This window comes from Carcharhinus amblyrhynchos, chromosome 19 (genome assembly GCF_965287045.1).
Source record: "Carcharhinus amblyrhynchos chromosome 19, sCarAmb.v2.hapA, whole genome shotgun sequence".
Taxonomy (NCBI): Eukaryota; Metazoa; Chordata; class Chondrichthyes; order Carcharhiniformes; family Carcharhinidae; genus Carcharhinus; species Carcharhinus amblyrhynchos.
This window is the reverse complement of record NC_137342.1, coordinates 53,596,745-53,624,086: the sequence shown is the minus strand read 5'-3', so window position 1 is coordinate 53,624,086 and position 27,342 is coordinate 53,596,745. Positions and strand designations below refer to the sequence as shown.

General features: G+C 42.8%; 1 protein-coding gene across 6 annotated transcripts in view; it reads right to left on the bottom strand.

Moving 5' to 3' along the window:
- The window catches only part of LOC145355536 (protein piccolo-like), a 480,857-nt gene that overhangs the window by 226,590 nt on the left and 226,925 nt on the right, over positions 1 to 27,342 (bottom strand). For all 6 annotated transcript variants that reach the window (XR_013889002.1, XM_080207784.1, XM_080207785.1 and 3 more), the window contains exon 3: positions 3,188 to 3,802. Coding sequence is in view for 5 of the 6 variants with exons in the window: in XM_080207784.1 (XP_080063910.1) it covers positions 3,188 to 3,802 (615 nt within the window). In the remaining variant the exon portion in view is untranslated. The remainder of the gene's footprint in view (positions 1 to 3,187; positions 3,803 to 27,342) is intronic.

Genomic DNA, 27,342 nt, shown 5'->3' with positions numbered 1-27,342 from the left:
GTAAACATAGGTGACTGTTCAGGAGTGTTCTCCTGGTTGTGAGAATCAGATTCACAAGCGTGTGAGGCATGTTGCACTCGGAAGGCCGGAATTCTGCCCATTTCAATTGTTTCAGAGTATTTCTCCAACCCATATTGCTGCTCATTGGAATGTGTTGCTTTTACCTTTCCTCAGTCTCCACATACACTTTTGGTGTCCTCACTTTCTCTCTAGTTCTATCATTATAGTTTATCCAGTTAAGTTTTCTTTCATTTGTTGTCACATTTCTCTCTGTTCTAAATTATTGCCCGATTCCTGTTGGCATCAGTACAGGTGCTGCCCATCCCATGCCTTTGTTAGAATTGAAATGCTGGTCACTATGAGGGACATGGACAGAGTAGATAATCAGAAGCTTTTTTACAGGATGGAAGGGTCAATTTCTGGGGGCACAGGTTTTAAGGCGTGAGGGACAAATTTTACAAGAGATAGACAAGGCAGATTTTTTACACAGAGAGTGGTGGGTGCCTGGAACTTGTTGCCGGGGGAGGGAGTGGAAGCGGATACGGTCGTGACTTTTAAGGGGCATCTTGACAAGTACATGAATGAGATGGGAATAGAGGGATATGGTCCCCGGAAGCGTAAAGGATTTGAGTTCAGTCGGGCAGCGTGGTCGGTGCAGGTTTGGAGGGGCCGAAGGGCCTGTTCCTGTGCTGGAATTTTCTTTGTTCACTGCGAGCACTTAAACCCATAAAATACAGTTTGGTAATTCTATCGCAGATTCAAATTTAATATACACAACTACTTCCAAATAAACAAACCTATTACTAAACACAATGGTTGCTATAATTTATGAGAATAAATTTCTCAAGCTCCGAATTATATTCCTAGCAATGCTAAACATGATGTAAGCTTTTAAATTAATCAGGAAATTACATCAGAAATGTTCAATAATTCTGAATTTACTGAGTTAAATCAGAGTCTATTCTCTGATCAACACACCCTGCAGCATTTCTGAATAACTTTCATTGACAAAAGATACACTTTTTCCAGTAAAGTTTTATTTTTTTGTAAATAATGCTTTTTATTTTGTTTGCCTGTATGTTGAGGTTTTGTTTGCCTGTATGTTGACCATTATCTCCCAACTCCTAAACTCAATCCCTTGATTAGTGAAGGCCAGTACACCATACACCTTCTTAACCACATCCTCTACCTGTGGGGCCGATTTGAGAGTCCTATGAACCTGGACCCCAAGATCCTTCTGATCTTCCACCCTGCTAAGAGTCTTACCCTTAATATTATTCTGCACTCTCTCATTCCAGGAGATAATGCTGCAGCTTTATCAGACCCTAGTCAGACCCCACTTGGAGTACTGTGCTCAGTTTTGGTCGCCTCACTACAGGAAGGATGTGGAAGGTATTGAGAGGGTGCTGAGGAGATTTACAAGGATGTTGCCTGGATTGGGTGGCATGCCTTATGAGGATAGGTTGAGGGAGCTCGGTCTTTTCTCCTTGGAGAGACGAAGGATGAGAGGTGACCGGATAGAGGTGTATAAGATGTTGAGAGGTATTGATTGGGTGGATTCTCAGAGGCTATTTCCCAGGGCTGAAATGGTTGCTACGAGAGGACACAGGTTTAAGGTGCTGGGAAGTAGGTACAGAGGAGATCTCAGGGGTAAGTTTTTCACTCAGTGGGTGGTGGGTGCGTGGAATGGGCTGCCGTTGGTGGTCGTGGAGGCGGATTCGATAGGGCCTTTTAAGAGATTTCTGGATGAGTACATGGGACTTAACAGGATTGAGGGTTATAGGTAAGCCAAGTAGGTAGAGATAAGATCAGCACAACTTGTGGGCTGAAGGGCCTGTTTGTGCTGTAGTTTTTCTGTGATTCTATGATTATACTCCTTCATCCCATTGGACCTGCCAAAACGAACCACCACACACTTATTCTGGGTTGCAGTCCATCTGCCACTTCTCCGCCCAGTCTTGCATCCTATCTACGTCATGCTGCAACTTCTGACATCCCTCCAGACTATCCACAACACCACCGACCTTTATATCATCGGCAAACTTACCAATCCATCCCTGCACTTCCATATCCAGGTCATTTATGAAAATGACAAACAGCAAGGGTCCTAGAACAGATCCCTGGGGCACTCCACTGGTGACCGACCTCCATGCAGAGAAAGGCCCATCCACAACCACTCTCTGCCTTCTGCAGGCAAGCCAGTCCTGGGTCCACAAAGCAACAGCCCGTTGGATCCCATGCCCCCTCACCTTCTCAATAAGCCTCGCATGGGGAACTTTATTGGACGCCAAAACAGAAAATTGGTTCATGGGGAGGTGATGGTAAAGTGATATTGTCACTGGATTAGTGAACTAGAGACCCAGGGTGATGCTATGGAGACCTGGTTTCAAATTCTACGGTAGCAAATGGCAGAATTTGAATATATTAAAAATCTGGAATTAGATGTTTAATCATGACCATAAAACCCATCTCGTTCACTAATATCCTTTTGGAAGGAATCCTGCCGTCCTTACGTGGTCTGGCCTACATGTGACTCCAGCACCATAGAAATGTGGTTGACTCTTAAATAACTTCTGAAATGGCTGAGTGAGACATTCAGTTTAAGGGCAGTTAAGGATGGGCAACAAATGTTGGCCCAGCCAGGGACACCCAGACCCCATGAATTAATTCAAAAATGTAGCCAGATTTTACAACCACACTAGTCACTGACTGCCAATCCGAAAAATTGGATATTAGGCCTCAATAACATGCTATGACCATGCTGATTGTGCCTGTAATGCCCCAGTGGCACCTTGGGCACTGCCGTTCCTGCATCCAGAATGGTTTGCTTTGCTGGCAGTGTTCCAGGAGAATAGTGGAATGGGGCAGCAAATTGCAATGAGTTAGTCTACCTGCGTCCCTGAAAGGGTTTTGATAACTGACCTTCCAGCTCCAGCAGTCAGTGGGCAGTCTGCTACATGTTTCAGGTCTCCATTGAGGTTGGGTCCTAGTGGAGGTTTGCTGCTTGACCTGTGTTTATCATTGGGTCCAGATTTGCTGCAGGTAGTCTCAGCATTGAATTGGTCAGAATTGCACCATTTTATACCCAAATTCCAATTTTCACTCAATCTGTGGCAAATACATGAAACTGTGTCCAATAGTTCTTGATAACAAAGGGAAAATGAACAGAAATGAGATGTTTACTTACTGTTGTAACTTTTTCTTTTGCACTCTCCAGTTGATCAGGTGTTTTTAGCTCATTCTCCACCTTTGTGACTCCAGAGGACAGTTTTGGAAGGCTTGCATCAGACGGAGTTTCCTCAGGTTTATTGATTTCAGTCTGCTCTTTCTTGACTATTGTCTCTGTACTTTCTGATGCACTCACTTCTTCTCCTTGCTTATCAGCATCTGTTTTTTCCACTGGTACAGGCGGAAGCTCCTTGTCCTCAACTCCTGGAAGTTTTTCTTTTGTGACTTCTGAAGGTTTCTCCTCTTTGACTGAAGATGGGGTTTCTAACGATTCGGCAGAGGGTTTCAGTTCTGTTTCTTTCTTTTCTGCTTCTTTTGGAGCTGTTGTTGGAGGACTTGCCTTTTGTTGCTGTGTTTCTTTTGGCTGAGAGATGGGTGGTTGTTCTGCTGAAGGTTTGGAAGGGCCAGCAGAAGGTGAACCTTTCTCAGCTTGCTGTTTGGGCCCAGGCTGAGCAGGAACAGCTTGTTTGGGTTTTGGTGAGATTGGAAGGGAACGTGACATTTTTCCAAGGTCTCCCAGTTGTCCACTTAGAGCTCTATGTGTTTGACAAGTCAAGCATAGCCATTCCTGCACCTAGAACACACAAACACCATTTATTTAAAAACATTCACTTTGTTTTTTATTCATCCAGTAAATTTTAAGATTGTTTTATGGCAGAGAATATCTCAGTTTCATTTACATCCTGGTTTAATCCTAGTCAAATTGATCAATAAATATTTGGTAAAAAAAATTCTTGCTTGAAAGATTCATAAAGAGAATTTCCTTTACCTAAAATAGATTGGAAACAGCAGCAGGAATTTCTACTTTCTAACGTAGCAACGACCAGAAAACTGCTTGTTGAATTGTAAGTATTTCTTATAAAGGAATATTTAACTATCAGTATTCAGGATTAGCTGAAATAATGACATTATTCTGTAACATTATTGAATAAAAATCCTCAGCTTATCAATGTATCAAGGGGCTGATACCCTCTGTAATATTACTCATCATAATGTAAAGTTCATGCTCAATGAAGCTTGTCAGGCTGTTAGATTTCTAATGTTTGCTCAGGCTTTCCTAGAATGCACCCAATTGGACACTTGTGGCTTTGAGAGTTCCATGCCAGGAACTCCTGAAGTTCATTAACAGGAAAGGGTTCCATTCTCTCAACATTCAACTGAGGTGAGCTACCCTGGGATTCCCCATGACTCATACATCCTGACTCACTCCCAGGTGCCCCAGATATGCGAAACATCAGAACAATTACACGGCTAGCTGTTTGAAAATAAGGAGTTCTGCTCCAATGACGGACATTACACCCATGTAATGTCCTCAGTCTCTGAGGAGAAATATAAAACAGAGCTTGACATCATCGAGCAGATCATCGGTATCTTGAAGCAATATTCCTGATATTTGGAGCGCTCAGCCGGAGCTGTGTAATGTTTTCCACTGAGTGTGTCCCATATTATCACAGTGTGTAGTGCCTTTCCCAATCTGATTACTCAAAGGAGGGATACCTTGCCAGAGGGGCTGAGAGCTCCTCTGACGATGAAGAGCAGGAAAGGCAGCATCTGGAAAGGAGGATGAAGGTCTGTTTGCAAATGGAGATGTTATTGAGGAAGTTTGCAATGGAAGTTGTTCCCATACACTGATAGCTGCAGTATTCCTGCAGATCCAGGCAGCGGGACCGGATCACACTCCTTCTGTCCCTTTGAGCCACTGAAAGACATTTACCAGCAGTGATATCAGGAGCGAATTCAGCATTCACACTCCCCCCTCAGCCCTCTTGATTCACGGGGTCCTAATCTTTGGAGAGATCACAGAGTCTCTGAGTGAACTCTGAGAGTGTAAGTTGGCCCAAACAGCACAAATCCTTCACCAAAGGACTTGGTGCAGTCAACACCTCAATGAGAAACCTTTCGAGACACTGAGATGTGAACATGGTTGGATAGATGATCCTGGCTGCATGACTTGTGCTTTGGCACCAGAAACAAATTCAGCCTTCTCGTTTTCAGAGACAATTCCAGCTGCCCCTACAAGGCCACTCAGCTTGTTGAACTCCATACTGTACGGAAGGAGGAGAGATTACAAGCCTATTTTCCAAACAGCTTCAGTCAAGATGTTGACACGTCCCTTACATGACACTGTCCCAGCTGCAAATCAAATGAATGAGAGTCTCAAAAAGGAAGGTGATTGCAGAGTGGGAGAGTGGCTGACCTAAAGGCCATTTAAATTTGGAACCAGGACCTCTGACCCCATGATGTTACAGCCAGATGGACAATTTCCTGCTTGCCTGCCATGGGATTTGCCAAGCTCCTCACTGATGCATCATTAATGAGCTGAAAATGAGAAGCCTTGTGCATGTTCAGCTGCCCCAGTGCCCCGTGAGATTCACATCAACTTTCCAGCTCACCTCCGCACTGAGAACGGAAACTTCCACCCTTTACCCAGGAAGAGAAAACAGTTAAATGGGGAAACAAGAATGAACTGGTCTTTTTTTTCCCTTCTGGGGACCTCTCTGCTGTAATGCTGCATTCTTCCTTCAGAGTAATGGTCAAGAAAACTGGCTCCAATTCTTTTTTAAGTCATTGACGTGTTTCAATGTAATGAAACCAGAATAATAAATCAACTATCCATTGATATGATGTATTACTGTAGCCAGTATATATTAAAATATACATTTTACTTAAATAATTTACATTATCTAATGAATTGGTGCAATGACAATAATCCCTCTCTCAATGTCAGTAAATAAAAGAGATAGTCATCGACCTCAGGAAACATAGTGAATATCCCTGTCTAAAGCAATGGTGATGAAGTGGGAATGATTGAGAACTTCAAGCTTTTAGGTGTTTCAACCACCGACAATCTGTCCTGGTCCCTCCACACTGACGCTATAGTTAAGAAACTGCACCAGTGCCTCTATTTTCTCAGAAGGCTAAGGAAATTCTGCATGTCCACTATGACTCTCACCAATTTCTACAGGTGCACCATAAAAAGTACTTTTTCCAGATGCATCACAGCTTTGGCTCCTGCTCTGAGCAAGCCTAGAAGAAAGCCTAGGGTTATGAACATAGCCCAGTCCATCATACAAGCTGCTTCCCATCCATTGAGTCTGTCTCCATTTCCTGCTGCCTCAGAAAAGCAGCTGGCAGGATCAAGGACCCCACATGCCCCGGACATACTCTCTTCCATCTCCTTCCGTTGTGAAAGGAAAACAAAAGCCTGAAAGCAACCAACTCGAGAATAGCTTCTTTCCTGCTGCCATCAGACTTTTGAATGGACCTATCATATATTAAGTTGATCTTTCTCTTCACCCTATCTGTAACACTACATTCTGCACTTTCTTCTTTTCTTCTCCCCTGTGTACTCTATGAATGGTATGCTTTATCTATATAGCGCACAAGAAACAATGCTTTTCACTGAATCCCAATTCATGTGACAATAATAAATCAAATCAAATGACACTTGTTTGTGATATACACTCACTGTGGCCAATCGGAACGTTATGTTAGCCCAATGCTATTGGACTTTTCGTCTAAGTGACAAGGTGACAGCTGGTGAAAAGGGAAAAAACTGGCCCATTAACACTCCAGAATATTTCAAAAGAAATGGAAAAAATTCAGGCTGATCATTCCCCAGTCTCCTCGGACTCGGAATCACTGGTGTAAATACCACATAAAAAATTCAAGCACGGTATTAAACTGTTCTTGAAGAATGTTGGAACCTAAGAAAGAAAGGTTTTTTGTAAGTTCACAGCTGCATTAGAAACCATTCCATACTGAATTCTTAAACACAAAACCAGCATTCAAAACAAAGAAGAAAAGTGCCCCAACAGAATCAGAAATACCAACGTATCAGCGGAATGTGTCAAGTTACACAGCACCGAACAAAGAGTAAATATTTCAAAGTATTTACATAAGCTTAAACATGAGCTGAGCTGTTTCAGCAGAATTTCATGTTAAACTAGTAGATCCTGTGTTAAGGTATCCTGGAACAACGTCATCATTGGAGATAAAAGAGGCTGGGACTTTAGCCAATTTGCAGCTTCAGGTTGACAATGAAGGGTAGACACACCCTCTTCTCTTGTGTGAGGAGATTGTCAGGAAAACACTTCCTTAAAGGGTAATTAGACCCGCGCTGGTGATAATTTTAGGAAGAATTACTAAATATCTAACAATTAGAATCTTACTTTTTCAGCTGTAAATCAACCCCCCCCAGAATGACCCAGCAACTTGGTAAGAATTAGAATATGATCACACATCAGTGCTGTAATAATCTGCAGCTGCTTTCCCTGGACATCTGCTAATCTCACAGGAGTTGGGAATAAAAAATAAACCTTTCTCAAACAGAAAAGCTTAATATTAAATGTCTTGATCAAAACCACAATCAAAAGACAGAAAACACTGTGTTTTCTGAAAGAGTTTTGTCCCCTCCCCCTCAGCCTCCTACAGGATTTGAATGTTTCAGGTGGAACTGAGACTGTTCTGAACAAACAAAAGCACATTTTTAAATAACGTACAAAATACTCATGGAACTGATGGTGAGAAGAAGGCAGATACTTCAGGGATGTATAGGCAGTCAAATTCTTGACATTGTTAATTTAAACAAAGAAGCAATCCTGTGGGAAGTGGGGTAGCTTAAGGGGACAAAATTTCTGCTCCCGCTGACCCACAAGCAGTGCTGGAAAGTTATTGACTGGTTCCATGCAGCAAGTTTTGACTTTATTTGCAGAGCTCCCCAACATCCAGAAACCCTGTTGACTCGGGGATTAACTGAAAGATTGTAAATCTGAAGCACAGGCCTCATTTCAGGGAGCAGCGTCCCCTGTGAACATAGAACATAGAACATTACAGCGCAGAACAGGCCCTTCGGCCCACGATGTTGCGCCGACCAGCTTTTTAAAAAAAAACAACACTAACCCACTAATCTAAACCAATCCCATTTCGTCCATAAACCTATCCACGGATCTCTTAAATGCCCCCAAACTAGGCGCATTTACAACTGCAGCTGGCAGGGCATTCCAATCCCTCACCACCCTCTGGGTAAAGAACCTACCCCTGACATCAGTCCTATAACTACCCCCCCTTAATTTAAAGTCGTGCCCCCTCGTGCTAGCTTTCTCCATCCTAGGAAAAAGGCTATCACTATCTACCCTATCTAAACCTCTAATCATCTTATATGTTTCAATAAGGTCCCCTCTTAGCCTCCTTCTTTCCAGCGAAAACAACCCCAAATCTCTCAGTCTCTCCTCATAGGATCTCCCCTCCATACCAGGCAACATCCTGGTAAACCTCCTCTGCACCCTCTCCAAAGCCTCTACATCCTTCCTGTAATGTGGGGACCAGAACTGCACACAATACTCCAAGTGCGGCCGCACCAGAGTTGTGTACAGTTGCATCATGACGCTGCGACTCCTAAATTCAATCCCCCTACCAATAAACGCCAAGACACCGTACGCCTTCTTAACAACCTTATCTACTTGATTCCCAACTTTCAGGGATCTATGTACACATACACCTAGATCCCTCTGTTCATCCACACTATTCAAAGTCCTCCCGTTAGCCCTATACTCAACACATCTGTTATTCCTACCGAAATGAATTACCTCACACTTCTCCACATTAAACTCCATCCGCCACCTCGCGGCCCAGCTCTGCAACCTTTCTAAGTCACCCTGCAAACTATGACACCCTTCCTCACAATCTACCACACCTCCGACTTTGGTGTCATCAGCAAACTTACTAATCCACCCAACTATACCCTCATCCAGATCATTAATAAAAATTACAAACAGCAGTGGCCCCAAAACAGATCCCTGAGGCACACCACTCGTAACCGAACTCCATGACGAATATTTACCATCAACCACCACCCTCTGTCTCCTATCTGCTAGCCAATTCCTGATCCAATTACCTAGATCACCCCCAATCCCATACATCTGCATTTTCTGCAGAAGCCTACCATGGTGAACCTTATCAAACGCCTTACTAAAATCCATATACACCACGTCAACTGCCTTACCCCCATTCACCTCTTTGGTCACTTTCTCAAAGAACTCGATAAGGTGAAAGCAGAATGATTACCACCCCCCCCCCCCCCCCCAACCCCTCTCTTATCAAGCTTCTTTTAGATTGGGAATATGTGGTGAACTGGAGGGTTTTAAAAACTTGACATACTACCGAACCAAATCTACCTGTTTTGGGGGCTTAAAATTTCCACCACAGTTTGGGTGCCAAATATGAGATTGTGAATTCATGTGTGTTCCGTCATAGAGAATGTTCTTTATATCAGATGTGACGGAGTCTCCATTGTGACTGAAAACCAGGAGAAGAAACATGGATCTGTTCTGACCTGAAACATAATCCTCAAGATAACATAAACCATCAGCTTTGATTGGATTAATTGTCTAATTTACTTGATAACAATAGGATGAATCCTAATCACAAAATGGAAAGGATTCTGTAATTAATTAATAATGAATGTAAAGCAGTCAGCATGCTGCAGTGAATTCACAAATGGAATGTCAAAGCATTGAAATATTCTCAAATTATATACACCAAACACCTCTTTCAAACCTTCATATCCAAACTCTAAGGTTTTTTCTCTCTGATTGAGGGGAGACAGTAGCATTGTGGCAATATTATTCGCTGAAGTAGACCTGGACTAATACTCCAGGCATGGAGTGGAATTTTAAAATCCCCTTGAAGGCTGGGAGCCTGTAGGTAGGCCCGGAAAAATGATTTGATTTGATTTATTCTTGTCATATGTATTAACATAGAGTGAAAAGTATGGTTTCTTGTGCACAATAAAGACAAAGCATACTGTTCATAGAGAAGGAAAGGAGAAAGTGCAGAATGTAGTGTCACAGTCATAGCTAGGGTGTAGAGAAAGATCAACATTTTGCGAGGTAAGTCCATTCAAAAGTCTGACAGCAGAAAGAAGCTGTTCTTGAGCCAGTTAGGATGTAACCTCAGACTTTTGTATCTTTTTTCCCAATGGAAGAAGGTGGAAGAGAGAATGTCCGGGGTGTGTAAGGTCCATAATTATTCTGGCTGCTTTTCCAAGGCAGCGGGAAGTGAAGACAGAGTCAATACATGGGAGGCTGGTTTGAGTAATGGTGGAAGGCCTTTCAATGCCTTTCCACTGCTACAGAGCTGGATAAACCACAGCTGGATGGCCAGTTAAAGCAATGAATAGGATGATTGAGGACCAGTTCCTTCCCTCTGTGGAATGGGGAAACCATCAGATCAACTGTAACAGCTTCAAAGGGCTTCAATGGTGGGGTGGGGCCTCTCTCATGGCAGCTGCATGGTTCATGGAAAAACCCTTGCTACACCAATGGCAGCCCTGTAGCTGCCTCTGGAAGGTTCACCTCACCCATTTCCAGGGCTTGCCTGACACCAGCAATTAAAATGAAACCTTACCTGCCCTTTGAGGGTTCCTGTACACGAAGGTTTCCTTTCTCCCTCTCTATCCCATCGCAGCCTCAGAAATGGCCTTCAAGGGAGAAAATCTGCTATCTTTACCCGGTTTGTCTCACACAATGTGATTAACCTTTAACTGCCCTATGAGATGACCGAGTAACACGCTCAGTCAATCTAAACGACACTCTGGTTCCACTGACATCAGAGAGACTGCAGCGGTTCGAGCTGAAAACTTGCCACCATCTTCTCAACAGCAATTAGGCTTGAGGAATAAATGCTGACCTTACAATCAACTCACATCCCAAAAATTCTGAATTAATCATCTTTGTCCTGTTTTGCTATTTCCTGTTTCCAATTTAATGAAGAAAACTCTGTTTTTGTCGAACCATTGGCTGTTTTTAACACTATATAAAACCAGGTCAGATATTATCATTTCCACCACAGCCCAGGCTAGCAGCTTTCACGGTGTGGTGGTAATGTCAACAGTAGCTCGAATTTTTTTAGGGTATCTTCAACAATTACCATGGAGGTACTGGTTACTGTGATTACATCCAATATCCATACATTTCACCATCATAAACATTCATTTTCATTAATTGGGTTCAGAGAAAACTGGTGGGTTCTCTTTCCCAATTCTTAGCTGCCACTTGTTCAGAGTCAGCAACACAGAGATTGATACCATAAGGAACCCAAGAAATTCAAAGATTTCATTCAATATTCCCTCTAACATGACTTTTCGGACAACTCTCTGTCTCCTCTTTTACAAGTTAATAATCCATCTTCATGCTTCACCTTTGGCACCCACTAACCCAACTCCCAAATGGAATCTCACCAATGGCGTCTTATCGAGACCACGGTGGAGATCTGAATGCAACCCATCTCATCAGCCTCACCTATCAGAGATTAGTTCCTTTTTGAACCATTTGCTCTTTTATTTTGTTTGTGCTGTTGATGCAGCAAAGCTGCTGTTTATTAACAATTGGTTCCTGTACCTGGAGCTGTGGGCTGGCTCACTCATTCTTTCACAAACATAGAAACTAAATGATCCCTTTATTAATCTGTCAGAATATAGAACATAGAACATTACAGCGCAGAACAGGCCCTTCGGCTCACGATGTTGCGCCGACCAATTAAAAAAGCAATGACCCTCTAACCTAAACCAAGCCCTTTCCATTCATAAACCTATCCACGGATCTCTTAAACGCCCCCAAACTAGGCACATTTACAACTGCGGCAGGCAGGGCATTCCAATCCCTCACCACCCTCTGGGTAAAGAACCTACCCCTGACATCCGTCCTATAACTACCACCCCTTAATTTAAAGCTATGCCCCCTCGTGCTAGCTTTCTCCATCCGAGGAAAAAGGCTATCACTGTGCACCCTATCTAAACCTCTAATCATCTTATATGTTTCAATAAGGTCCCCTCTTAGCCGCCTTCTTTCTAATGAAAACAACCACAAATCCCTCAGTCTCTCCTCTTAAGACCTTCCCTCCATACCAGGCAACATCCTGGTAAACCTCCTCTGCACCCTCTCCAACGCCTCCACATCCTTCCTATAATGTGGGGACCAGAACTGCACACACTTTCCGTTGTACAAAGGACTCAATGGACAATAAATGAAGGCTCAAATGTTGGAAAATGCAAGATTTAATGAGTGGAAAGAACTGAGAGAGAGCAATATTAATAGAGAAATGGTGCTGAGAAAATTGATGGGATTGAGGGTGGATAAATCCGCAGGGCCGGATAATCTACATCCCAGAGTACCTAAGGAAGTGGCTCTAGAACTAATGGGTGCATTGGTGATCATCTTCAGGATTCTACAGACTCTGAAACAGTCCCTGCAGATTGGAGGGCAACGAATGTCATTCCAATATTCAAAAAGGGAGGTAGAGAGAAAACAGGGAATTATAGAGCAGTAAGCTTAACTTCAGCAGTGGGAAAATTCTCAAATCCATTATCAAAGACTTTATAGCAGAGCATTTAGAAAACAGTGACAGGGTCAGACAGAGTCAGCATGGATTTATAAAGGGCAAATCATGCTTGATAAATCAGTTGGAATTCTTTGAAGATGTAACGAGTAGATTTGACAAGGGGGAACCAGTCGATGTGGTATATGTGGACGCTCAGAAAGCGCTTGACAAAGTCCCGCACAAGAAATTATCCTGCAAGATTAAAGCACATGGGATTGGGGGAAGTGTATTGAGATGGATAGAAAATTGGTTGGCAGGGAGGAAACAAAGAGTTGGGATTAATGGGTGTTTTTCAAGTTGGCCAACAGTAACTAGTGGGGTGCCACAGGGATTGGTGCTGGGACCCCAGCTATTCACAATATATACTAATGATTTGGATGAGGGAACAAAATATAACTTCTTAAAGTTTGCAGATGATACCAAGATGGGTGGGAGGGTGAACTGTGACAAGGACACAGAGATCCTTCAGAATGATCTGGACTGGTTGGGTTCATCAATGGCAGATGCAATATAATTTGGATAAGTGTCAGGGTATTTACTTTAGAAGGAAAAACAAAGCAGCAGATTACTGCCTGAATGACTGTAAATTGGGAGGGGGGGGTGTGCAGAGGGATCTGGGTGTCCTTGTGCACCAGTCACTGAAGGTAACCATGCAGGTGCAGCAGGCGGTAAAGAAGGTAAATGGTATGTTGGCTTTCATTGCGAGAGGTTTGGAGTACAGGAGCAGGGATGTGTTATTGCAATTACACAGGGGCCTTAGGGAGGCCACACCTAGAGTATTGTGTGCAGTTTTGGTCAACTTTTCTGAGGAAGGATGTTCTTGCTCTCGAGGGAGTGCAGTGAAGGTTTACCAGGCTGATTCCGGGGATGGTGGGACTGATGTATGAGGAGAGATTGACCAGGTTAGGATTGTTTTCACTGGAGTTCAGATGAATGAGGGGGAATCTCATAGAGATTTATAAATTAAACAGGGTAGATGCAGGGAGGATATTCCCAGTGGTGGGGGAGTCCAGAACCAGAGGTCACCGTCTGAGGACTCAGGGTAGACCATTTAGGACGGAGGTGAGGAGGCATTTCTTCACCCAAAGAGTGGTCAGCCTGTGGAAGTTATTACCACAGGGAGTAGTTGATGCCAAAACACTGAATGTATTCAAGAGGCAGCTGGATATAGCACTTGGTGTGAATGGGATCAAAGGTTATGGGGAAAAAGCAGCATTGGGCTATTGAGTTGGATAATCAGCCATGATCGTAATGAATGACAGAGCAGGCTCGAAGGACAAATGGTCTCATCCTGCTCCTAGCTTCTACATTCCTATGTTTCTAAGATTGTGGATTTTCTGGAATTCAATTGGCAGGAATGAAAGAGTCAAACTGTCCTCTGATAACTAATCATTTGGAATAAAGGAAGAGAATTAAACTAATTAGAGGAAAGGATAGTAACAGAATTCTTCACTGCAAAGATAAGCACTTCGGTCATTTGATGGTAGATAGTTCTAGATGATTGAAAGTAATTCACAATCTGTCAGTCAGGAAAAAAACTCTCAACTATTTTGCCGTAGACTGGTCTTTTAAGACAATACCTGATAAGGTGTATCCAGGACACTATGGAAGGCTAGAGAGGAAATTATGGGTTCCCTTGCAGAAATATTTGAATCATTGTTATTCACGGGTGAGGTGTCTGAAGATTGGAGGGTGGCAAATGTTGTGCCTTTGTTTAAAAAGGGCTGCAGGGAAAAGCCTGGGAACTACAGGCCAGTGAGCCTCACATTTGTGCTGGGTAAATTATTGGAAGGTATTTTGAGAGACAGGATCTACAGGCATTTAGAGACACAAGGACTGATTAGGGACAGTCAGCATGGTTAGGTGAGTGGAAAATCATATCTCACAAATTTGACTGAGTTTTTTGACGGGATAACAAGAAGGTAGATGAGGGCAGTGCAGTTGATATCGTCGACATGGATTTTAGCAAGGCCTTTGACAAGACACCGCATGGTAGGTTGTTGCATAAATCTCACGGGATCCAGGGTGAGGTGTCTAAATGGATACAAAATTGGCTTCTTGACAGAAGCCAGAGGGTGGTTGTAGAGAATTGTTTTTCAAACTGGAGGCCTGTGACCAGCGGTGTTCCTCAGGGATCAGTGCTGGGCCCAATGTTATTTGTCATTTATATTAATGTTTTGGATGAGAATATTGGAGGCATGGTTAATAAGTTTGAAGATGACACCAAGAATGGTGACATTGTGGACAATGAAGGTTATCTCAGATTGCAACGGAATCTCCATCAATTGGGCAGTGGGCTGATGGATGGCAGATGGGGATTAATTTAGAGAAATGTGAGGTGATGCATTTTGGTAGATCGAACCAGGGCAGGACTTACTCAATTAATGAAGGACGTTGGGAAGAGTTACAGAACAAAGAGATCCAGGGGTACTGGTTTATAGCTCCTTGAAAGTGGAGTCACACGTGGGCAGAGTGGTGAAGAAGGATTCACTATCTTAGTTTCATTGGTCAGAACATTGAACATAAGAACATAAGAAATAGGAGCAGGAGTAGGCCATCTAGCCCTTCGAGCCCGCCCCGCCATTCAATAAGATCATGGCTGATCTGTCGTGGCTCAGTTCCACTTTCCCGCCCTCTCCCCATAACCCTTAATCCCCTCTCTTATCAGAAACCCATCAACCCGCGTCTTAAAAATATTTAGCGAGGCAGCCTCCACCACTTCAACGGGCAGAGAATTCCAGAGATTCACCACCCTTTGAGTGAAGAAGTTCCTCCTCAACTCCGTTCTAAACCGCCCCCCTTTTATCTTGAGGCTGTGCCCCCTAGTCCTACTGTCTTTTTTGAGCGGGAAGAGTCTCTCCACCTCTATCCTATCCATCCCATTCATCATCTTATACGTCTCAATGAGATCTCCCCTCATTCTTCTAAACTCTAACGAGTACAAGCCCAGTTTATTCAGCCTCTCCTCATAGCTCAACCCCCTCAACTCCGGTATCAGCCTAGTAAACCTCCTCTGCACTCCCTCCAAGGCCAAAATATCTTTGCGCAGATGCGGCGCCCAAAACTGCACACAGTACTCCAGCTGCGGCCTCACCAATGCCCTATACAGCTGCAGCAAGACCTCCCTACTTTTATATTCAATCCCCCTCGCTATGAAGGCCAGCATCCCATTCGCCTTCCTGACCACCTGCTGCACCTGCAAGCTGGGTTTTTGCGACTCATGCACAAGGACCCTGAGGTCACAGGAGCTGGGATGTCTTGTTGAAGTTGTACAAGACATTGATTAAGGCCACACTTGGAATACTGTGTGCAATTTTGGTCACCCTATTATAGAAAGGATATTATTAAACTGGAAAGAATGCAGAAAAGATTTACTGGGATACTACCAGGATTTGATGGTTTGAGTTATAAGGAGAGGTTTGATAGGCTGGGACTTTTTTCTCTGGAGTGTAGGAGGCTGAGGGCTGATCTTATTGAGGTCTATAAAATAATGAGGGGCACAGATCAACTAGATAGTCAATATCTTTTCCCCAAAGGTAGGGGAGTCTAAAACTAGAGGGAACAGATTTAAGGAGAGATACAATAGGGTCCAGAGGGGCAACTTGTTCACACAGAGGTTGGTAAGTGTCTGGAACAAACTGCCAGAGGCAGTGGTAAAGGTGGGTACAATTTTGTCTTAAAAAGCATTTAGATAGATACGTGGGTAAGACAGGTATAGAGGGATATGGGCCATATTTTAAAAATATAAATATGATGTGATGATGGGCAAAATTATATCAATATCACAGCAATTGATGGCTGCCAATTTTCCTGAAAATTTCAGTGGTTCATTTGATACTGTTTTTATCCGTGGGTACACAAACATTTGTCTGATTCACTTGATCCGTATATTTGCCTGAATCAGAGCTGGTGGATGTAATAATGACAGAGATATTAACTTGCATCAGAGAAGCAGTGCCTTGGAATGTACATGGAATTAAATCCAAAATCACTGCGGATGATCAGAATGACAGACTAAGCTGCCGAACTCCAGAAATTAACAGTAAAAGTGGAAGAAATGTTTTTGATTCCAGTATTGGAGGAATGTCAGCATTGTCGAGTTGAGTGTGTGCAGAGAGAGAGTGGAAACTGAAAGTAATTCTCCATCTGTGAATGGCAGAATAAATTTTAAACTGAAATCAATTTTTAAGCTAGCTTAGGTGTTTAAAAAAAAGGGTAGCATGGACAAGTTGGGGCGAGGGGCTTGTTGTCATGCTGTAAACCTCTCTGACAATTGCTCACTTTCACATTGTTATTTTCAATCCAATTCCAATATAAATATATTACAAATGAAGAAAGAGCAAGATTTCTTTCTATGATTGACCTTTTTAGATAAGAGAAATAATTAGACTAATGTTAAGGAAAACTGAGATTAACTACAGCGAATTTACAAATTAATTTCTTTTACATTTTCAAGTCAGAATTCTCCCTCTATTTTCTGATTGGAGGAACAGCTGATCCCAGATTACCAGCCAAGCAAAAACAAACATTTATTCTGCCATTCACAGATGGAGAATTACTTTCAGTTTCCACTCTCTCTCTGCACACTCTCAACTCGACAATGCTGACATTTCTCGAATACTGGAATCAAAAACATTTCTTCCACTTTTACTGTTAATTTCTGGAGTTCGGCAGCTTAGTCTGCCATTCTGATCATCCACAGTGATTTTGGATTTAATTCCATGTACATTTCAAGGCACTGCTTCTCTGGTACAAGTTAATATCGCTGTCATTATTACATTATTAATAAATAAACCTGTTGGACTTTAACCTGGTGTTGTGAGATTTCTTACTATTATTACATCCACCAGCTCTGGTTCAGGCAAATATACTTTTCAACTCAATCAGATAAATGTTTGTCTACCTACGTACAAGAATAGTATCAAATGAACCACTGATATTTTCAGGAAAATTGGCAGCCATCAATTGCTGTGATATTGATATAATTTTGCCCATCATATTCATATTTCTAAAAACCTTCCAATAAAAATGGTGACTCTAGTTCAAATAATTAAACCTTATTTCACACAAGTTTTCAAGTCAAAGGTTAGCGCTTATCGCCAACAAAGCTATTGTTTAGTGATTATAATGGGGATACATGTTTATAATGATATCAAAATGACAAATCACTCGATAATGTCACAATTCATATGACACCTTTATTTCTTAAGTCACCATTTCTTTCTCAAGTGAGTCACTCGGTAAACAGTTTCAACACTTGAGTGCAATGCCATTGCGTTTAACCAATCGCTGAAGGATGTTCCCGGTTTGGAGATAGGAACAGGAGGCGGTCATTCAGCCCTTCCAGTCTGTTCAATCATGGCAAAAACAGCAGAACTGCCCAGAAATACAATTCCTTCCACCAAACACAGCACTTTCATTTTTATGGTTATAGAAACAGGGTTATATTTTGGTACATGTACATTTTACAAAGGTAGCGAGCCATTTAAACCATTAGCTCTCAAAGTGCTCAGGTGACACTTGGGAAGAACAGGCCTGAAGGTTGTGCATGTGTTTGGATAGGCAGAATACCTCTTTGGAGAGTTAAGGTATCCCTTTAGAATTTTGGTCCTGGGACACCTTTGGAGAAAGTCTCTTAGATAGGGCTCAGGTGTATATTGAAAAGGTTAAATGAAGGCAGAAATGTGCATAAAGGTGCATTATTTATTACAGCCACACTCACTCAAACTGTCAAAAGACCTTGCCAAAATCAACAGTCAAAACTATCAGATATACTTAGAGAGACGAAGGATGAGAGGTGACCTGATAGAGGTGTATAAGATGATGAGAGGTATTGATCAGGTGGATTCTCAGGGGCTTTTTCCCAGGGCTGAAATGGTTGCTACGAGAGGACACAGGTTTAAGGTGCTGGGGAGTAGGTACAGAGGAGATGTCAGGGGTAAGTTTTTCACTCAGAGGATGGTGGGTGAGTGGAATCGGCTGCCGTCGGTGGTGGTGGAGGCAAATTCGTTAGGGTCTTTTAAGAGACTTCTGGATGAGTAAATGGGACTCAATAGGATTGAGGGTTATAGGTAAGCCTAGTAGGTAGAGATAAGAATGTGCAACTTGTGGGCTGAAGGGCCTGTTTGTGCTGTAGTTTTTCTACGATTCTAAGAGGACCTGTCAAAAGTGTCCGCATTACTAACCAGCTGAGCTAAACTTTCACTGAGCAAGTAACTGCTAGTCAGAGGGAAGTAGAAGTTACAGAGGGAGAACAGAGACCAAGGGGGTGATCTTATTGGCTCATCACTCCAATCGCTTGAAAGAGAGATGAAGAATTTGGCCTGAGAGGGTTTTTGATACATATCTGATTGGCTCTTTTGAGCTGTTGTCCATCTCATCGGATAGCCCAACACCAACACCATGTGGAGAAGCTTCACAGGCCACTCTCAGTTCTTTTTATGGGTCAAGTGAAGCTTTCTCCTGGGGAACCATCCAAGATTAATGATGGTGTTTCTTTAGCCGAGTATGCATGGGGGCCAATACCATTGATAAGTTTGGTAAAAAAAATCCACAATAAAGCATCATCCCAAAAAATTCTGGGGAAGACACTTCCTTTATCACCTTGTCTTCCACACTGTGTATTCTTTGTATATCTAAATTATACCCCAGGTATCTTCATTAACATACAGAGGGATCTGGGTGTGCAGGTCCACAGGTCCCCAAAAGTGGCAACACATGTGCCCAAAGTGATTAAGAGACATATGGCATGCTTGCTTTCATCAGCTGGGGCATTGATTACAAGGGTTGGGAAATCATGTTGCAGCTTAGTCTATTAACATTGGAATAGTTTAGGTTAGAGGGTCATTAGATTGGTTTTCACAGATTGGCACAACATCGAGGGCCGAATTTAAGAATGCAATTAGAATATAACAAAAAGAATTTGCATAACTTTTACCAGTTAAAATATTTAGACATAGCAAAGTATAATTCTTAACAATTAGCTATTTATGTTGTTCCAATTTAAAACAGTAGCCCATAGATTTAAAACCTTCTTCAGAATTAGTTAGCACTAAAAGCATTTAGGCAGTTACATGGATAAGATGGGTACTGAGGAATGTGGGTCAAATGTGGACAATTAGGACAAGTTTAGGGGTTTAAAACAAAAGGGCAGCATGGACAAGTTGAGCTGAAGGGCCTGTTTCCATGTTATAAACCTCAATGAAACAAGTATGCTCATGTGATGCTGGATTTTCAGCTTTTTTAAAAAATATTTCTGGACAGAGATCCAGACAGCAGTTTTCAAAGAAAATGCATTCTCACACAGCAGAATCCCAAAGAAAGAAACTTATCTCCTGACAGATTCCAATCTACAATTTCAGAGAGAGGAAAAAAAAGACACTGCTCTCTCTCTCAACTCCAAAAGAAATGCCTAAACTTGAATATTCTTTATGAGCCCAGCTTCCCCCTTACACGACCATGTCTGCAAATCATCCCAATCAAACCCCATTCTGCAAAGTCCCATGGAAAAACAGCAGAACTGCATTAGTTTAAATTAAAAGCAACATTCTAGCCATTATAAACAATTATGCTGTCGCAGCAGGGTGCCAGTATAGAGAACAGCTCAGAATGCAAAGAACTGCTACACTCAGAGTGCAAAGAACTACTAGCTCTAATACACTTCGTAAAGACATAATGCTATCACAGGCTGAAATTTGAGATTTTTTTTGCTTTGGGTTATCTGATTGTGGAATTCAATCTGCCTTATATGTTAGCTGAAATGTAGCATTTAGCTATTATTTGAAGTTATGCATTTTTACACAATATTAAAAATGCCTCTTAAAGGTGCAATATTTCTATTAATGTTGCAGGGACAATTTGGGTCTATAATTTGTTTATTATGGTATACTTTTCTGTGATAAATGCAATTTGCTACTGGGGCAGCACGCTAGCACAGTGGTTAGCACTTCTGCTTCATAGCTCCAGGGTCCTGGGTTCGATTCCTGGCTCGGGTCATTGTCTATGTGGAGTTTGCACATTCTCCTCATGTCTGCGTGGGTTTCCTCCGGTTTCCTCCCACAGTCCAAAGATATGCAGGTTAGGTTGATTGGCCATGCTAAAGTTTCCCCTTAGTATCCTGAGATGCTTCAGTTAGAGGGATTAGCAGATAAATGTGTAGGGATATGGGGGTAGGGCCTGGGTGGGATTGTGGTCAGTGCAGACTCGATGGGCCGAAGGGCCTCTTTCTGCACTGAAGGGTTCTATAATTCAATTGTGAGGACACAGCGGCAAAATAGGTAGACTAAATAGAGGATTAAAGGGAAAGGAATCCTTTCGGTGAAAGTTTGTCAATCTTTTCCCTTTGAGTGTTGAAGGCAATTGTAGCCGCCTGTTTGAAAGTTACAGATCGAGTAAGAGAAAATATACTTTATTTTTAAAACTGATGCCTATGGAGATTGAGAGAAGTGCCTCAGGTATCTACTGGTCATATAATCAGCTTTCTGTAGATTACTTCACCTCAATTGTACCATTATTCTAACAATTGTCCTCCTGTTCTTCACACTCAATACTGGAAATTTGGTTTGCCTGGCAGTGTTTAGTTTGGATGTAGAATGTTCTGTGACTTGATCTTTTCACAATTTGTTACGTGGGAAGATGCTACTCAAGGTGTGCAACCACCTTCACCTCATCTTGAGTTCAGCGTGTAGATGGATTTCTTTAGGGTTTGCCCATTGACCACAAGAACGCTATCATAGACTGTAATATATAAAATCTGTTCTAGTTTATTTACAGATCTATGTACATCTCAGTAACTCTACAAGGGATTGGAGATTCTTACTCATGTGACATTGAATCACTATCGGGTATGCCTGATGTTAGTCACGGGGCAAATTTTACCATTCAGCCCGCCATGGGAATTGGAGCAGGCGAGGGGCAGAGCTTGGGACGGTCCGTGACTTTGGGCGGGATGTTATGGTTTTGGGATGAGCGAGGCACTAAAATCCCACCTGTAGAGTTTTACAGCAAAGGGCCATTAGCCCATCATATCTGTGTCATTAAGAACATCTCTATTGTAATCCCATTTTCCAGTCCCTGTTCCCTCACTCTACAATCAAACCAATTTAATTAATCACATTGGATATGTTTGAGAAGACTATGACTAACACATAAAATAGCTCTTAATGTCAAATGTTTACAATCCAGCATGCGGTGAAGATATTTTAAAATATATGTAACACACTGAAAATAAATACATTTAGAACATTGAATACAGGAGTTGGGACGTCTTGTTGAAGTTGTACAAGACATTGGTAAGGCCACACTTGGAATACTGTGTGCAATTCTGGTCACCCTACTATAGAAAGGATATTATTAAACTAGAAAGAGTGCAGAACAGATTTACTGGGATGCTACTGGGGCTTGATGGCTTGAGTTACAAGGAGAGCTGAATGAATTGGGACTTTTCTCCTGGGGTAGCTGAGGGATGATCTTATAGAGGTCTATAAAATAATGAGGGTCACAGATAAGGTAGATAGTCAATATCTTTTCGTAAAGGAAGGAGAGCCTAAAACTGGAGGGCGTAGGTTTAAGGTGAGAGGGGAGAAATACAAAAGGGTCCAGAGGGACATTTTTTTCACTCAGAGGCTGATGAGTGTCTGAAACAAGCTGCCAGAGGTAGTAGTAGAGGCGGATACAATTCTGTCTTTCAAAAAGCACTTAAATAGTTACATGGGAACGATGGGTATAGAGGGATATGGGCCAAATGTGGGCAATTGGGACTAGCTTAGTAGTTAAAACTGGGTGGCATGGATAAGTTGGGCCAAAGGGCCTGTTTCCATGCTGTAAACATCTATGACAATGTGACATGATTATGGAGTTGAAAAGTAAAGTCCAAAAAGAAAGGTAAATGTTTCAAAAGGAAAACTTATCATGCAGACAATGATTAGAACATTTTTTCTGCATGGTATTCATCTATTCTCAATGTATTCATCATTTTTAACATTAATAGGCTTGTTTTGTGACGATGTGAATGAGCCAACTTCTGAACTGAATTGACCTTCCAGATCCCAAATTTGAGCATGTGATACTCGACTTTCCCAATACCTTCCTGCTGTGTTTGACCCTGATGGATTCCAAACCAGCCAAGGTTCTGCTACTATAACCCACTCTCCCATCAATTCCATTTTTTAGGAACTTACATTGGTTCCTCAATGGATTAAATTTAAAATTATTGATCCTGTATATGAGTCTTTCATTCCTTTGTAACCTTCTCTTGTGTTATGCCCTCTTTTATTTCTGACCTCATGGGATTTTCCTCCAGTTGCCTGGATTTTGGAACTGATTCCATTTCTTTAACTTTAACCTTCTTACCAAGGCCCACCTCTCTGACAACATTTGGTATCTCAAATACCTGCAGTAAACTTTCAATCCCCGAGTTACTTCTCCAAGGTGAAACATATTTCCTGATATTAAAGCTGTTTTTATAAAAATGCAAGCTGTTGCCATTGATAAACTCAAAAATGGCAACAAAGGAAATATCTATGAAATGTGTTTGTGATGTTTGATGGTGCAACTGCTAATTTAAGTTAAGTTTAAGAATGCAGGTTTGAATATTATTAAAATGAGCAATATTGTATGACTTTTCCATTGCGTCAGTGTTACATATGATTCAGCGTATTAGACAAAGAGTCACTGGTCAATGTTGAGTTCAAAGCTCCCCTATCACAGTTAATTACACCAGCAGGCACTGAGCTGATGGATAACGTAAAGTGCCTCAGAAACCTTTGCCGTGAATGATGGTTCAATGGAAGATTTGTGGGTCGAGTGTGTCTTTGTTATCTCCCAGTGCCTCATCAGGTGACAATAAATACTTCTTTTTCATCTTCCAGAAAGTCTTTCCAAAAGATAATCAATAAGTTTTTTACAGCCATTCTTCACAGATGAAGGAAAATCAGTTAGACTTTAGCCAAGAGGTAAAGAAAGAATAATATGCATATTTTAACTTGCACGCAACAGCAGATAAGTTCTAAGATCCCAACTCTTTGCAGATTATTATTCTTGGTAAAATCTGTTCAGGTTTCTGATTGATTTTCATTTTATGAAGACGAGGAATAGTGCAGTTAGTTTTTATTAAATCGCTTTCACTTTTGGCAGCTGCATTCTGATGTCGCTGAATTTCTGCAGCTTTTTAAAATTCATTTTTAAATCTTTGTCTCTCATTGTTACTAGAATTTTCCATCAAGAAAGGACGCAGCCCCATTGCAACACAGCTCAGCAGATGTCCAAACAGAGGCAACATCACTCATCCCCGTGTTACCTCAGCTGAATCTGAAGGTGTTCCAGGTCATTGTCTGATCCTCTGCAGACAGGTACAGCACACTCAACAGTATGAATTACTGAGTAAAACAACTTTAAATTGGATTGTTTACTTTCGAGCAAAGGCAGCTGTGGGGGGGAGGCACCATTGGGAACCATAGAATCCCTACATGGAGAAGGTGGTCATTCGGCCCATCGAGCCTGACCAACAACAATCCCATCCATGCCCGATCCCTGTAGCCCCACATATTTACCCCTGTCATTAAAGTGCAATTTAGCATGGCCAATCATTCGAAACCGCGCATCATTGGGCTGTGGGAGGAATGATGTGGAGATGTCGGTGTTGGACTGGGATAAACACAATAAGAAGTCTCACAACACCAGGTTAAAGTTCAACAGGCTTATTTGGTAGGAAAAGCCACCAGCTTTCGGAGCGCCACTCCTTCATCAGGTAAGTGGGAATTCTGTTCACCAAAAAAGCATATAAAGACACAAACACAATTTACAAAATAACGGTTGGAATGCGAGTCTTTACAGGTAATCAAGTCTTAAAGATACAGACAACGTGAGTGGAGAGAGGGTTAGGCACAGGTTAAAGAGATGTGTATTGTCTCCAGACAGGACAGTGAGTGAGATTTTGCAAACTAAGTCAAGCCGTGGGGGTTACAGATAGTGCGACATGCACCCAAGATCCCGGTTGAGGCCGTCCTCATGTGTGCAGAACTTGGCTATCAGTTTCTGCTCAGCGACTCTGCGCTGTCATGTGTCGTGAAGGCCGCCTTGGAGAACGCTTATCCGAAGGTCAGAGGCCAAATGCCTGTGACTGCTGAAGTGTTCGCCAACAGGAAGGGAACAGTCTTGCCTAGTGATTGTCGAGCGATGTTCATTCATCCATTGCTGTAGCGTCTGCATGGTCTCCCCAATGTACCAAGCCTCGGGACATCCTTTCCTGCAACGTATCAGGTAGACAACGTTGTCCGAGTTGCAAGAGTATTTACTGACAAGAAGATGAGTGGTAAAGCAAATAGTGTGGAGGGTGTGGAAAGTCTGCAGAGGGATCTGGATAGGCTGAGCGAGTGGGCGAGGACCTGGCAGATGGAGTATAATGTTAGCAAGTGTGAGGTTATCCCCTTTAGTAGAAATAAAAGTAGGAGGGATTACTATTTAAAGGGCGAAAAGCTGCAGCATGTTGCAGTGCAGAGGGACCTGGGGGTCCTTGTGCATGAGCTGCAATAGCCCAGTCTGCAGGTGCAGCAGGTGATCAGGAAGGCGAATGGGATGCTGGCCTTTATAGTGAGGGGGATTGAATATAAAAGTAGGGAGGTCTTGCTGCAACTGTACAGGGCACTGGTGAGGCCGCAGCTGGAGTACTGTGTGCAGTTTTGGTTGCCGCACTTGCGCAAGGATATATTGGCCTTGGAGGGAGTGCAGAGGAGGTTCACTAGGCTGATACTGGAGATGAGGGGGTTGAGCTAAGAAGAGAGGCTAAATAGACTGGGTCTGTACTCATTGGGGTTTAGAAGGATGAGGGGGGGATCTTATAGAGACGTATAAGATAATGAAGGGGATGGATAGGGTAGAGGTAGAGAGATTCTTCCTGCTTAGAAAGGACAGCAGGACTAGAGGGCACAGCCTCAAGATAAGGGGGAGACAGTTTAGAACGGAGTTGAGGAGGAACTTCTTCACTCAAAGGGTGGTGAATCTCTGGAATTCTCTGCCCGTTGAAGTGGTGGAGGCTGCCTCGCTAAATATATTTAAGTCACGGGTAGATAGGTTTCTGATAGACAGGGGAATTAAGGGTTATGGGGAGAAAATGGGAAAGTGGAACTGATCCATTTCAGATCAGCCATATCTCATTGAATGGCGGGGCAGGCTCGAAGGGCTAGATGGCCTACTCCTGCTCCTATTTCTTATGTTCTTATGTGTACCTTGTGGATGGTGTTCTCACGTGAGATGATGGCATTTGTGTCGATGATCTGGCACATCTTGCAGAGGTTGCTGTGGCAGGGTGCTGCGCCACAGCAAAAAACCACACCAACCTCCTCAGAAGACGAACATGGGACACGGTGGACAGAGTACCCTTCGTCGTCCAGTACTTCCCCGGAGCGGAGAAGCTACGACATCTTCTCCGGAGTCTTCAACATATCATTGATGAAGACGAACATCTCGCCAGGGCCATCCCCACACCCCCACTTCTTGCCTTCAGACAACCACACAACCTCAAACAGACCATTGTTCGCAGCAAACTACCCAGCCTTCAGGAGAACAGTGACCACAACACCACACAACCCTGCCACAGCAACCTCTGCAAGACATGCCGGATCATCCACATGGATGCCATCATCTCACGTGTGAACACTATCCACTAGGTACACGGTACATACTCTTGCAACTCGGCCAACATTGTCTACCTGATACGCTGCAGGAAAGGATGTCCCGAAGCATGGTACATTGGGGAGACCATGCAGACACTACGACAATGGATGAATGAACATCGCTCGACAATCACCAGGCAAGACTGTTCCCTTCCTGTTGGCGAACACTTCAGTGGTCACGGGCATTCAGCCTCTGACCTTCATGACACACGACAGCGCAGAGTCGCTGAGCAGAGACTGATAGCCAAGTTCCGCACACATGAGGACGGTCTCAACTGGGATCTTGGGTTCATGTCGCACTATCTGTAACCCCCGTGACTTGCCTGGGTTTGCAAAATCTCATTAACTGTCCTGTCTGGAGACAATACACATCTCTTTAACCTGTGCTTCACACTCTCTCCACTCATATCTTCTGTACCTTTACAACTGGATTACCTGTAAATATTTGCATTCCAACCATTATTTTGTAAATTGAGTTTGTATCTTTATATGCCCTGTTTGTGAACAGAACTCCCACTCACCTGATAAAACAGCAGCACTGCGAAAGCTAATGGCTTTTGCTACCAAATAAACCTGTTGGACTTTAAGCTGGTGTTGTGAAACTTCTTACTGTGGGAGGAAACCCACATAAACATAGGGAGAACATGGAAATTCCACACAGATAGTCACCCAAGGCTAGAATTGAATCCAGATCCCTGGAGCTGTGAGATAGCAGTGCTAACCACAGTGCCACCAAGGTGTATAAGATTGCAAGGGGTATATAGAACATAGAACACTACAGCACAAACAGGCCCTTCGGCCCACGAGTTGCGCCGATCACATCAACACCTACCAACCTACAGACCTATCTATAACCCTCAATCTCATTAAACCCCATATACTCATCCAGAAATGGACAAGGTGAATAGGAAACAGCTGTTCCCCTTTGGTTGAAGGGTCAATAATGAGGGGGCATAGTTTAAGGGTATGGAGCGGGAGATTCAGAGGGGATTTGAGAAAAGCTTTTTCACTCAGAGGGTGGTGAGAATCTGGAATGCTCTTCCTGGGAAGATAGTACAAAGCGTGC